The 13,769-nt window shown below is 48.8% G+C and overlaps 1 protein-coding gene across 1 annotated transcript in view; it reads left to right on the top strand.

The window, feature by feature from the left end:
• The window catches only part of TRIM28 (tripartite motif containing 28), a 39,615-nt gene extending 34,024 nt beyond the window's left edge, over positions 1–5,591 (top strand). Inside the window, exons 12-17 of the mRNA XM_073566548.1 lie at positions 1,612–1,807; positions 2,179–2,468; positions 2,801–2,906; positions 3,036–3,110; positions 3,283–3,417; positions 3,517–5,591. Of these exons, the coding sequence (XP_073422649.1) occupies positions 1,612–1,807; positions 2,179–2,468; positions 2,801–2,906; positions 3,036–3,110; positions 3,283–3,417; positions 3,517–3,729 (1,015 nt within the window). The 3' untranslated portion in view covers positions 3,730–5,591. The remainder of the gene's footprint in view (positions 1–1,611; positions 1,808–2,178; positions 2,469–2,800; positions 2,907–3,035; positions 3,111–3,282; positions 3,418–3,516) is intronic.
• The last annotated feature ends 8,178 nt before the right edge of the window (positions 5,592–13,769 follow it).

Genomic DNA, 13,769 nt, shown 5'->3' with positions numbered 1-13,769 from the left:
GTTCACACGCAGTGAGCGAGCGGAGACCGATAAGTTTGCTGCAATCTCCGATGTGTGGAGATTGTTTGTCACCAACTGCATCTCGTCCTACAACCCTGGTCGACACATCACTATTAATGAACAGCTTTTCCCGTCAAAGACTCGCTGTTTTCTGCAATACATTGCAACAAAACCAGACAAGTTTGGCATCAAGTTTTGGGTGGCTTGCGACTTGAAATCAAAGTACATCTGTAATGTCCTCCCATATCTTGGCAAAGACCCCAGTTGTCCCAGCGGGGAGAGACTGTCCGAAACTGTAGTGATGAAGCTGATGGAACCATTCATGGACAAGGGCGGAACTGTAACCACGGACAATTTCTTTACATCATTGTCACTTGCACAACGACTGCTTAGCCGGAAAACCACTATCCTCGGCACAGTCAACAAGAGTTGCTGGGAAATTCCTCAATCTGCTAGACAGATGGACCGCACTGAATTCACCACTCAGGTGTTTTCAACCCCTGGTGCCAGACTGACAGTGTATGCACCCAATTCTCAGTAGCATGCACAGTGTGGTTGAGACTGAGGATACCAACAAAAGGAAGCCAAACACGGTCACACAATATAACCACACAAAGTGCGGTGTGAATGTAATGGACCAAATGGTGCGGGAGTACAGCGTGCGTGCAGGAACACTGAGATGGCCAGTCGCCGTGTTCTACAACATGATTGACGTGGCAGCACTGAATGCACATGTTCTTTATCAGGCATGCACTGAAGTGCAGGAGAGACGGGTGGACTTCCTGGTTGAGCTTGCAAAAGAGTTAGGTGGCTCTCATGTGAGTGAAAAGAAGGCACGCAAGGAGAAACTCCTTCGGCAACAACCTTCCACACCCTGCCCTGGCAAAAGGGCGAAGTGTCAGGTCAACCATTGATGCACGAACAATTGTGCAACTGAGAGATGTGTTGACTGCTACAAATACACGTGTGGCAAATGTGCCAGGTATGTTCCGACTGCAGACAGACTGCTCGGTGAGTGCTGAAATGCTAGTCACGCAAGGACATGCCACACACACACACACACACACACACACACACACGCAGCCTATTGTAAATATGTGTGAAATTTGTATTCCTTGTATTTTTTTAATCTTTATATCAAAAATAAAAAGCATGGAGACAAATAACAGTTGTTCTTTTGTATATTTTTCACACTGACATTTCAGTCCGCTTGACTTAGACACAAATGCTTCTGGTCATTACTCACAGCTGTACCTTGCTCTAAAATTTCTAATTCTCTATTTAAAATATATAAAAAATGATTCATTGTTTCAGTGTTTTTTTTGCTCAAATAAAACTAAACTAAATACAATATGTATAGTCTTTTATATTATCAAATACAATAAACTCAATAGAACTAACTAGAAACTAAAAGGCTAAACTCAATGGAAAACAACCTCCTGTGGTGCGACAGTAGTGGCCTTAATTACAGAACAAAAGACGGTGATTATAGGAAGTTAGATAAAATCCTTCAGGTCATTTGACCCCTCTCTGGGTTCCAAAGGTAGAAATGTTAAATGACCCCTCTCTGGGTCTTCTAGTGTTAACAAATCAAACTTCTCTTGTTTAAAGGGGACGCAGTTCAGAGGGTGGTGATGTGAACGAACTGCTGAAGAAAGTTCCCCGTGTGAGTTTGGAACGTTTGGATGTGGATCTTAATCCTGACACTCAGCCGCCAGTCTTTAAAGTTTTCCCTGGAAATACAAATGAAGATTATAATTTGATTGTCATTGAGAGAGGCAACAATGGTGGTGATCCTGTTGTAAAAGTAAGTTGAGAGTCCAACATTTTTTTAAAAACTAGTTTAAAAAAAAAACAAAAAAGCTGTCATTCCAAAGTGCCATTAACCTGCAGATGTAGGGTTATTGGCTCTCCATTGTTGCTGGCTTTGTGGTATACTGAGGAGGCTGAAGGCATACTTCAGCACTTTGACAACTTGCTCTGCAGTGTCTGTGCAGAGAGCGGTTTTTGAGATCTAAAATGTTTGTTTTTTTTTATATATTCGATTTAGATGTTTATCCTCCTGAGAGCTCCTTGATCCATCACTGGTTCAAAAAGAATTTTTTTTTTTTTTTTTTTCTTATCTGTAGTTTTGCCCCAGGTTGACTTAATCTTTACCACTAAATTATTTTTTAACAGGAGGAAGCAATGGAGACTGGCATTAGCATTCCCACAGTTGAATCTGGGGAGGAGAAACCTTACATGCGCCCTGACGGTTTTACAGAAAATGTGACTCCTGCAGCTCTCCCACCAAGTACAGCTGGCGATGCTGCTGACTTCCAGGGCTCTAGTGCATCAGCAGCCTCAGAAGCTGCACCTGGCGCTCGCTGTAAGGTGTGCCAAAAGGAAGGAGCAATCCTTACATGCAACCAGTGTAAAAACAGTTTCCACCGTGACTGCCATCTGCCAGCGATGATTGAAAATATCAGGTAACTACATGCAGAAAATGTTAAGGGTCCTTAATGGTGTATTTAATCTGTTATATGTCCAGTTTAATATAGCCCTAGTTAATGTACAATGTTTAAAAAGGGAAAGAAAAAAACACTAGTTGTGGCTTCTATAATGACTTCTTTCCCAGAATCCTGGATAAGAAAAGCTAACTGATTTTGATGCGAGACTCATCAATGTATAATCCTAAATGTCTTTCAGAAGTGTCGGAAAGTTAGTTGAGGTTTCCTTTGTGCTGTATAATGGATTGTTTCTGTTCTTTAAGTTTTGAGTTTGCCAATTGAGTAAAATATATATTTTCCTTTCGTTTAAGTGGAGACTGGAAGTGCATGTTATGCCAGGAGATGCCCAAGATTGACCAAGGTGATGCTGCCATCACAGATCCTAATGCCACCAGCCTCTCTGCAGCTGATCAGAAGGTTTGGAACATAATTTAGCTTCGCCTTAGCATTGTGGTCTATGTTGCTTTTAGTAACTTACAAAGTTTCTTTAATCTTGTGTCCCTTGTTCTTATATTTGTATTACTGACGTGTCATTTCTGTTTCTAGAGATGTGAGCGTGTGTTGCTGGAACTGCTTTGCCATGAGCCTTGCCGACCCTTCCACAGACTATCTGCCAGTGCAGTAAGTGTCCCTTGTATTGATTCTAGGGTGATGTTCTTTGCAGGCCTGTTATCACATTGCTCCTGTAACTTCCTGTCATGTTTAATCCTATCTTAACCTCTTTGTAAGATGAAAATGAAAAATTTGTAGGCTTGTCTTAATCTTCTATCTGATAATTGCAAACTTGTTTTAGGATGGGGAACCAATGATTGACTTAACACTCATCCGAGCCAAACTGCAGCAAAAGGTATCACCTTTCTATCCCAACCCTGATGACTTTGTTTGCGACGTGTGGATGATGTTTAGAAACGTCAGCAAGTTTGCAGAGGTGAGACACATCTGGTGCTTTTTTTATGTTCACTATTACAAAAGGTTGAAAGTTTTAAGTCAATGGCAAATTATTATTTTTTTTTTTTCCACCCTGTAGGATAAAGCAGTTGTTCAGTCTATCATTGAGCTCCAGTCTTTCTTTGAAGCAAGGCTCAGCCTTCTGTTTGGGGATCGCAAATTTCCATGTCTTGTGGGAGAAGGTGGACGAGATGATGAGCCGAATAGTGAAAGTGCGACTCAAAGAAGTTCCCCTATGAGCACAACCAGCGACAGCGTATCTTCTGTTAAAAACGGCGCCGAACAGATTTAATAAGAATCCGTCTGGAGCTCTTCAAATATAACCCGATTAAAGGTGACATGCGCATGTCTAGTTTCAAAGATAATGACATGCGCAAATGACTCAAACTATAGTCCTTCCCTCTTTCCATAGATGAGTCCTAGATACAATGGATAAAGGATGACACTGAGGTCTGTAATGTAGTTAATGAGCTCCTATCTTTTACACTGCTTGTATCCACTCAAATAAAATCCATTGTGTCTATTGCTCCCTATTGTTTCTAGAACCCCTCTGTCTAGTGTTTTCATAACTTCTCTCCTATTGTTTTAAGAACCTTTCCCCCTCTGTCTATAACACTATCAATTTTTTCTGTTTTGAGAATTGCCTTCCACCCTCTTAACACCTCCAACACTTCTGCCTTTTGTTTCTAGAACACCTCTCCTTCTGCCTATTTTCTAGAAGGCCACCCCTTGTTTCCAGTTGTGGTGAACAATTATTCTTTGTCACACAGTAAAGAAACTGCCATTAATTCTATGCTGCAGTCAAGATGTCAGTCCCTGCCAGCGTGGTTCACCATCCGCCTGTTAAAAAGGATTGGCTCACATTTCCATAGAGCGTAGTTTATAGACCCTCTGTGGGGGTGTGCTACTATTTTGCAGGCTACATCTTTTATTATGGCAGACATACAATACCCACATTTTCATCCTTACATGGTAGCCTAATCCAGGACCAAATGTTTTTTCTTTTTTTGCTACTTTTGACCCCCATGTTGTGCTCCTTAAGCAGAGTCTTTGCTACGGTGCTGAGCAAGTTGCAAGTGTTCAGTCGCCATGGTTTTCATTTAAATCTGTAAAATGTTACATTTTCTCTGCACCCCATGGTAGGCCTTCCACCAAAATGTAGGTGCAAGATATAACCAAGGCTTACTATTAAACTGTTTGCGTTCACTCACCAGAGTTTGGAAGTTGTACTGTGTAGAGCTTGGTGCCATCTATATGTCCTAGAATCCTTAGCCCCCCCTCTCTGCCTTTATATTTTCTTGACCACTTGGATTAAAATAAAGTCTTGATTGAAGTCATTTCTTGTTATATGCTTTGTTTTGCATTAACACAGAATTAAGATTTGGCAGGATATCCCGGAGATTTGGTTACTTAAGTTTTTGAGTCCCCCTCTAATACCTGTTTTGAAAAACTGCAATCAGAATGTAAAGTATCAGTTGATGGATTATTTTTTTTTTTTTTTTAACTAAGCCCTCGCTAGGTTTGTGACTGAGTTTATACTGCTTTTACAGAGATGTTCCATTGATGCCTGGTGGCCATTCTGTATGGTTCTAAGCCACCAACATGAGAAACAAGATCTCACACTGGGTGCATTTACACTGCTCGTTTCCTGACAATAGTGTAGTATGTGAGCTGTAAATGCTTGTTTCTTGGGTGAGGTGGTTAAGCATGAACATCTGTTCTCGCCAGCACATTGTCTTGCATAATCTATTACCAGTCATTCTGTGCACAGTAGAGCGTTTGACCTGTATAAATGGATGTCTATTTGGCAACATGTTTTTTTTGATCTGGCGTTTAACATTGCAAGTCGTGCAGTGTAAATGCACCTCGAAAAAAAAATTCCTTGATTAGGATCGCCGCTGAGGACAATAGATCTGAGCTGATGTATATCATTACTGTATTTCAATCTGACATCTCCCCTGTTACTGTTCTATCCTGTAAGCACCTTTCTACTCACTAGCCCATGTGTCGTCCTGCTTGCCTTGATACTAATGGAGATGCCTAGTTAGACCATTTTGTAAAAGCAGTAAACCTTTAAGATTTTTCATGTTTTTGTTTGATTTTTTTTTTCCTTTTATTTTTTATCAAATAAAGCCCTGAACACTTACAAGCTTGTATTTGTTTTACAGAAGTGGCATTTATTCTAGTTCTCTGGTTTATTTTACTAGCAGTACCTGGATATATATTGCTGTATATTTTAGAATGCTTCATGTGAAATAAATATTTGGTGCGTTGATTTCCTTAAGGAAATTGTTGTTCTGTTACTTCCGTCTTCTGCTAAATTGGCATGAGACCTCCTTGGTTCATACCTGTCCTCAGCCCTGGGAAACGCAAGTTTCTCATACACAAACTACAAAAGTCCTAGCCATTAAAAAAAAGCATTACAGGTGAAACCTTACTGGAAGACTGACATGGCCAGTGGGGTGTGATCCACTCCTAATAGTTTACCCAGCTATCACAAGCCCTATTAAGCAAAGGGGAAAGTCCTAAACATGACCACGGGTGTCTTGCAGGTTAAGTAATCAAGTGCCGTAGTACAGCATAAGTATCTAAATTTTGCAGCTGGCTGTCTCTGGCACTACTGCGACCTCTCTGGATACACACACTGTTAAAGATCACAGCAGGAGGCTGAACTAACCCTCTGTTACTTTTGTCACAAGTGGCCCTCTGCTCCTTATTGTCAGGAAAATTTGCACAATTGACCGACTATTAAGTAGGCCGCAGACTTTCCACTAACAGTGAGTGTATAGTATATATACCCCTGATTCCAACTCATGGAATAACAGGATTTTTGGGTTGCTTACCGTAAAATCTGTTTCTCGGAGCCTTCATTGGGGGACACAGAGACCATGGGTGTATGCTGCTGCCACTAGGAGGCTGACACTATGCACAAAAAAAAGTTAGCTCCTCCTCCGCAGTATACACCCCACCAACCGGCAGGAATTTCCTCAGTTAGTGAGAAAGCAGTAGAAGTAACAGAATAGATTGAAACAGAACAGACAACTCAACTGTACATAACCAACAACATAAGAACAGGAGTTGTAGAACATGGGAGGGTGCTGTGTCCCCCAATGAAGGCTCCGAGAAACAGATTTTACGGTAAGCAACCCAAAAATCCTGTTTTCTCGTTCGCCTTATTGGGGGACACAGAGACCATGGGACATCCCAAAGCAGTCTCTGGGGTGGGAAACAAACTTCCATCAGGCCAGTGGACTCACCACCGCTGTCTGCAGGATCCTTCTACCTAGGCTGGCCTCCGCCGAAGCGTAGGTGTGGACCTTCTAGAATGTCACAAACGTGTGAACAGATGACCAGGTTGCAGCTTTGCAAAGTTGCAGCGCGGAAGCTCTGTGGCACACCGCCCAGGAGGCACCCACTGCCCGGGTAGAGTGAGCTCTAATTCCCTGAGGGGCCACTCGATGCTTGATCCGGTAGGCCTCCAAAATTGCCAACCTGATCCAGGGAGCAATAGTAGCTTTGGAGGCTGGCTGACCTTTCCGCGCCCCATCTGGAATGATGAAAAGAGTCTGACTCCCTCAAACGAGTCGTTCTAGCTAGGTAGACCTTCTTTGCCCTGACCAAGTCCAGCTTGTTCAAGGAGCGCTCCCGAGGGTGAGTTGGACCCGGACAAAGGACGGGAGAACAATATCCTCATCCAGGTGGAAAGTGGACACCACCTTAGGAAGGAAAGAAGGCGGAGTCCGTAGAACTACCTTGTCCTGGTGGAGCACCAAGAAAAGGGAACGACAAGAAATGGCTGCCAATTCCGACACGTGCCGGATGGAGGTGACGGCTACTAGGAAGGCTACTTTCCATGAAAGGATAGGGAAACTTCCCTGAGAGGTTCAAAGGGAGGACCTTGCACAACCTCGAGAACCAGATTAAGATCCAATGGATGTACGGGCGCACGGTAGGAGGAGCCGCATGAGCCACTCCCTGAAGGAAGGTCTTGACCTGAGGACGGGAGGCCAGTGTGTTCTGGAACAAAATGGATAGCGCCGAGACTTGACCTTTTAAAGAGCTGAGGGCAAGGCCCGCATCAAGGCCTGCCTGAAGAAACGCCAGAACAGAAAGGGGAGAAAATGACATGGGCGGAATGTTATTGGCCTCACACCAAGTGAAATAGGCTTTCTGGCCCAGATCATGGTATGAATAACCTGATCGCTTCAAAACCTTGGACTCAATAGCCACGCCGTCAAATTGGGCTGCCGAGAATTGAGGTGGCAAATCGGGCCCTGAGACCGCAGATCTGCCCTGTCTGGAACCTTCCAGGAGGAGTCCGCGAGAAGGTTGACGATGTCCGCGAACCAAGACCTTCTGGGCCATTTCGGGGCGATGAGGATGACTGGACTTCCTTCTGCTTTGATTTTCTTCAACAGCTTGGGAAGAAGGGGAAGGGGAGGGAACAGGTAGGGGAGCTCGAACTAAGACCCAGGAATGGTCAGAGCATCAGCGCCCCTGGCGAGCGGATCTCGAGCCCTGGATACAAACTGTGGGACTTTCCTGTTGAGGCGAGACGCCAGCAGGTCAACGTCCGGAGTTCCCGAACGACGGCAAAGCTGATGAAATACATCCGGATGTAAGGACCACTCTCCCGCCGCGGGACCCCCGCGGCTGAGAAAATCGGCGGCCCAGTTGTCCATGCCGGGAATGTGCACCGCGGATATTGGTGAAACTGAAAACTCTGCCGAGTGAAGAATTTTGAACACTTCCGCTAGGGCTGAGGCACTCCGTGACCCCCCTGGTGGTTGATATCTGCCACAGCTGTGGCAGTCTGTCTGAATATGGATTGGCAGGCCCCTGAGAAGTCTCTCCCAGTGAACGAGAGATAGATCGCCCATATCTCGATGACGTTGATCGGCAGAGCTGTCTCTATTCGACCACCGACCCTGAACAGTGTGATTGCGAAATATTGCCCCCCCAGCCGAGGAGGCTGGCATCCGTTGTCACAATCTGCCAGTGAATGAGAAGGAATGACCGTCCTAGGGCAATGAGAGGTGACGTCCGCCACCAAATGAGGGACTGCCTGACCTGGTATGAAAGGCGAATTGGACGATCCAAGGAAAGAACAGACCTGTTCCACCGAGACAGGATGGCCTGTTGGAGGGGTCTGGAGTGAAATTGAGCAAAGGGAATCGCTTCTGTCAACGCCACCATCCTTCCTAGAACTTTCATGGTTGTCCGGAGAGATGGAAGTCGTGTGATCTGCAGCGACCGTACATCTCGCTGCAGAGAAACTATCTTCTCCTCTGAGAAAAACCGTCGATCGACGAGTGTCGAACCATAGGCCCAGAAACACCAGACGTTGTGTCGGAACAAGGCAGGACTTCTTTTTGTTGACGAGCCACCCAAAATTGGACAGGGTGTAGAGGACGATGGTAAGATTTTGGCGAGCCTGGTGAAAAGACGGAGCTTTGATCAGAATGTCGTTGAGTTACGGAAAAAGAACGAGACCTCTCATCCTCAACAAGGCCATCAACGCCGCCATGATCTTTGTAAAAACTCTGGGTGCGGTGGCGAGACCGAAACGGCAGTGCAACGAACTGGTAGTGGTCCTGGTGAATCGCAAAACGCAGGAATCTCTGATGCCCGGGAAAGATGGGAACATGTAGATAGACATTCAAGATGCCTATTGAACACACGAACTCCTGCGCCTCCATGGAAGCGATTACCGACCGAAGAGACTCCATCCTGAAATGACGCAATCTGACCCTGTTGTTCAGTAACTTGAGATCCAGGATGGGACGAACTGCACCATTTTTTTTCCACACTACAAACAGGTTTGAATAAAACCCTGTGAAACGTTCTGATTCGGGAGCGGACAAAATCACCCCGGAACTGAGGAGAGGTGATGGATGCGAAGAAACCCGGACTAAGGCAGGGTCTTTTGGATGGACTCGAAGAAACGATCCCGGGGACGAGAAACAAACTATCTTGTATCCTGGGGATACAACTTCCCTGACCCAAGCGTCCTCTACTGAGGCAAGCCAGACGTCTCTGTAGAAAAGGAGTCGACCGCCCAGTTGGGAAGGACCCTCAGGACTTCCTTGATAGTCATGCTGCTGTGGACCGACCAGATCTGGACCTGGAGGATCTGCCCTGGGATGAGTGAGATCGCCAGGAGGGAGTGGGTCTGAAGGAGACCTTTCTATCCTGGCGTGCCTGCGGCCTCTGTTGGTAGACCGAAAGGGCCGAAACTGACGCCTTTAGCGGAGGCCTACAAGGCTTGGACTGAGGAAGGAGGGAACTTGTGCCTCCAGTGGTGTCCCTAATAATATGGTCCAGCTGGGATCCAAAGAGACGCGCTCCCTGAAAAGGCAGATTGGTAAGGGACTCTTTGAAGACAAATCCGCCTGCCAAGCCTTGAGCCAAATTGTACGCCGGATTGTCATCACGTTGCTGGACGTCTGAGCCGCCCAAGACGCGGCATCCAAGGAGGCAGAGAGCAGATAATCCCCTGCATGGGAGATCTGGTTAGCCAGTTTGGCCGATTGCTCCGGTTGGGCTTTATCTAGGATGCCCTTGCGGAGATCCTCCTCCCAAGTAGCTATGGCCTTTGCTACCCAAGATGAGGCAAAGGCTGGGCTTAGCGCCGCCGCAGCCGCTTCGAATACTGACTTTGCTAGGGATTCTATAATTCTGCCATTAGAATCCTTTAGCGACGTCACACCTGAAATCGGAAGGACCGTGTTGATAAGATAGTCTGGACACGGGAGCGTCTACAGAGGGGGAAGCCGACCAGTTGTCGGTGAGCTCTTTTGAAAATGGATAGAGCACGGCGAGACGCTTCCCTCTTTGAAAGCGTCTGGTCGGATTTTCTCTCTCTCCCTGGTAAGCATCTTGCCAAACTCAGAGTGGGAGGTGAAGACTCTGGAAGGTGTTACTGCCCGTCTGAACGAAACCTGAGCCGAGCGTTTCGCAGGGGAGTCTGTATTTCGAAGGTGTGGTTAATCGCAGCAATGAGGTTCTGTACCGAAACCTTCATGTCCTGGTCCGAATCCAGCTCTAAAATCTCTTCGGATGACGCATTCGAGAACGCTTCACCTGACTCGGGTGAGGAGGCACGGGAAGGCGACTGCTGGGAAGGACAATGTGGAGAGACCAGGCCAGGAGAGGATTCCGGCCGGAGATCCTGCCTGGGTCTTTTGCGGCTTCTGGCTGGCTCAGATGGAACCCCTTGCGACCTGCTGGACCTTGCGGAAGTGTCCAGGGGCAACTTATCAAGAATGGCCACTAGGGACAGACACCCTGGTGAGGTCCGCCACTGATTGTGATAAAGAGGCCTAGCCAGGAATGGGGGGGGGGTTCACACTCACGTGGCGCAATAGATGGTTCCTGGACGGCATCGGGCTGAATTGCAGTCTAAACCGAGGGGAATGGGAAAGTTCTCTGTGCTGGCGGACGGGCACGTTCCGGGAGAAAGAACCCCGAGGAGATGCCGGAAGGTTGAGGGAAAGAAGGCAGAGGAGGGTGTCAGTCTGCAGTTGCAGAGCTACTCACAGTCCGGTGGCCCGAAAGGCGATGTGCCCAGCTCGTCTGAGATGCATGGCCGCAGTAGAGGATAACAAGGAACCCCTTTCCGCTGCCCGGTGTCTTCCAAGGCATCCAGCTGACAGGCTGCAAAGATGGCGGCAGCCTGAGGTAAAAGGAAAGCGCGGTTAAGAGAAGGGCGGAGCTAGCCGCCTGACCCAGAGAGAAGACCGCCCGCTGCCCAGCTACAGACTAGGAGGGTGGGTGGTCCTAGAACGGGCGGGAGAGCAGCCCGCCTATAACAGGGCGGGGGGCGTGGCCGCGACGGCCGAGTAGGCCCGAAATGAAGCCGGGGACTAAATTAGTATCGGAAGTCCTGCAGCGCTGCCACGGCCACCCAAGAAGAAACCGCCGCCCGAAAAAAGCCCTCAGGATAGAATGAGGAGGGCGGCGGCGGGTGGGGGGGACAAGGCCCGCGCCGCAGCCGGGGCCTGGCATGTGGCGCAACAGAAAGTGCGGCGGCTGCCGGGAGGCGCAGGCAGCTGAGGACCCTGCGGCACTGCCCTGTGCCGCTCCGAAGAATCCTCCAGTGGTGTCTTCAATAAAGGTACCTTGTAAATCCAACGCTGTCTGAGTCTATTTTCCCAGTGTCCGCGCCTCGTCCGACCGACAGGCTCTGGTAGGCGAGTGGGTGGGAGGCGGGGGAGCAAGGACCATCCATATAGCTGGCACGCACCTGTGCAAAGCTCCTGGTCCTGCTGCGGAGAGCTATGAGGATACGGGGTGGCAGTACACGCCGTACTCAGTCTCTTGTGGGACTACAGATGTGACTATTCACTCTGTATCCCTCCGGGACCCTGAAAAGGAACGACGCACACCGAGGTAGATATGGGTCTAATGAAAGACCCGTGTCCACCTCCTACTGACACTAAGCTAAACTGAGGAAATTCCTGCCGGTTGGTGGGGTGTATACTGCGGAGGAGGAGCTAACCTTTTTTTTTTTTGTGCATAGTGTCAGCCTCCTAGTGGCAGCAGCATACACCCATGGTCTCTGTGTCCCCCAATAAGGCGAACGAGAAATATATTTATTCAGACTCCCATGACAGCACCATGAGAGAGGGGATCCGCCCTTTAGGAACAGGAAACCTACAGAAAAAAGGGCGGCACCTCTCCCACGCATCAGTTGGTTTCCTGTTCCTGAGGGGACGGGATCCTACAGAAGACCGGATCCCAGGCCGGCCGATACAGGTAGCGAGGGGGTCTCCTACCTCGGCCTGGTGCGGGACTCCTGGAAGACGCCACGGTGGTCCAGGATGGGTGGCACGGCGGTGGCGTATGCAGCAGGGAGCGGCGCCCGGAGGAGGTCCGTCTCCAGGGTAAGGCCGGTGAGTATGCCCCCCCGGGGGCTCCCGGCTCCGGCGGCGCATGTGCGGTGGTAACGGGGGCCGGCGCGGCTGCTGAGACCGGGGAGCGCTGCATTCCGGGGTGTCCCGTGTGACTTCCGGTCACGTCGGGGGGGCGGGCGGAGGATGCGCTTCCGTGTCGGCGCCACTGCGCAGGCGTGAGAAGCCAAGATGGCGGCGCCCATCGTAAACGCCGATAAGCGTCGGCTCTCCGGCCAGGTGCGGCGCCAGCTGGGGGAGGGGCGCGGCAGGAATACTGCTGTCCGGAGGAGGGGTATATAGGCAGGACCCTGGCAGGGTGCCTTGCCTTGGCCACATTATTGCGAGCAGTAATGGAGAGCGATCAGGAGCAGCAGCGGCAAGCATCACTGCCGCCCCTGGATGACCTTTGGCAGGTCAAGCAGAAAGAGTCCCGTGACAGTAAGGAACGTGCGGGACGAAGTGACCAATCCAGTCATAAAAGCTCCTCTAGGCAGACAGGAGCATCGACTGAGAAGAATCCCCCTCATTCTCCAGTACTTGATTGTGGCACTGGTAAGTGATCTTCGTGAAAGTTCACTCAGTGACGGGACCCCCCCCTTCTGTGTTTTATTCTAGGGGAAGAATGCTACAAGTAAAACTAAACAGGGAATGCGCACTCTGTGCATGCCCATTACCGGACTCATGCCCCCAAAAATTGTGCCCCCCCCCCCCCCGTATTCAGCAGACAGTGGCGGATGAGTCGCCCGCGGTAGCGGCGAGCTTAAGGGACATAGTCAGGGCAGAGATGAAGGAAACCCTAAAGTCTTTGTCCCAGCCGGAAAGTCTAAGGGGCGGGGTCCCGGAGGAGTGGATTCCTCGGCAGAATGGAGGGGAAGTAGAGACTCCCAGGCTTCATCTCCCTCGTCCTCAGGAGAAGAGGACTCTGGGCGGTTTTGTCTGCCACTTGACCGAGTAGACAAGCTGGTCAAAGCAGAGGGACAATGGAAGTAGAGGAGCCTAAGCCCCAGTTATCCATGCAGGATATCATGTTCGGGGGGCTGGAGCAGAAGAAGCGTAAAGTCTTCCCATTGAATCAGAAAATCCAGGATCTGATCCACAGAGTGGAAAAAACCGGATAAAAGAGGGTCGCTACCACCAGCCCTCAAACGCAGATATCCCTTCGACGATCCAGCAGTGAATACGTGGGACAAGGCCCCCAAATTAGATGCAGCCATTGCGAAGGCATCGAAAAGATCCTCGCTACCCTTTGAGGACATGGGATCCCTTAAGGATCCCCTAGACAGGAAGGCAGATACCTTCCTTAAGAATACCTGGGAAATGGCTGCCGGGTCCTTAAGACCAGCAGTGGCATCAACATGCACGGCCAGGTCCATGATGGTCTGGTTGGACCAGTTGGAGTCGCAATTAAAACGGTACGTCGAGGCAAACAATTCTTGGG

This window comes from Dendrobates tinctorius, unplaced genomic scaffold (genome assembly GCF_039654945.1).
Source record: "Dendrobates tinctorius isolate UK_male_01 unplaced genomic scaffold, ASM3965494v1 ptg000018l, whole genome shotgun sequence".
Taxonomy (NCBI): domain Eukaryota; kingdom Metazoa; phylum Chordata; class Amphibia; order Anura; family Dendrobatidae; genus Dendrobates; species Dendrobates tinctorius.
Note: the sequence above shows the minus strand (reverse complement) of the source record. Positions and strands in the feature narration are given on the sequence as shown.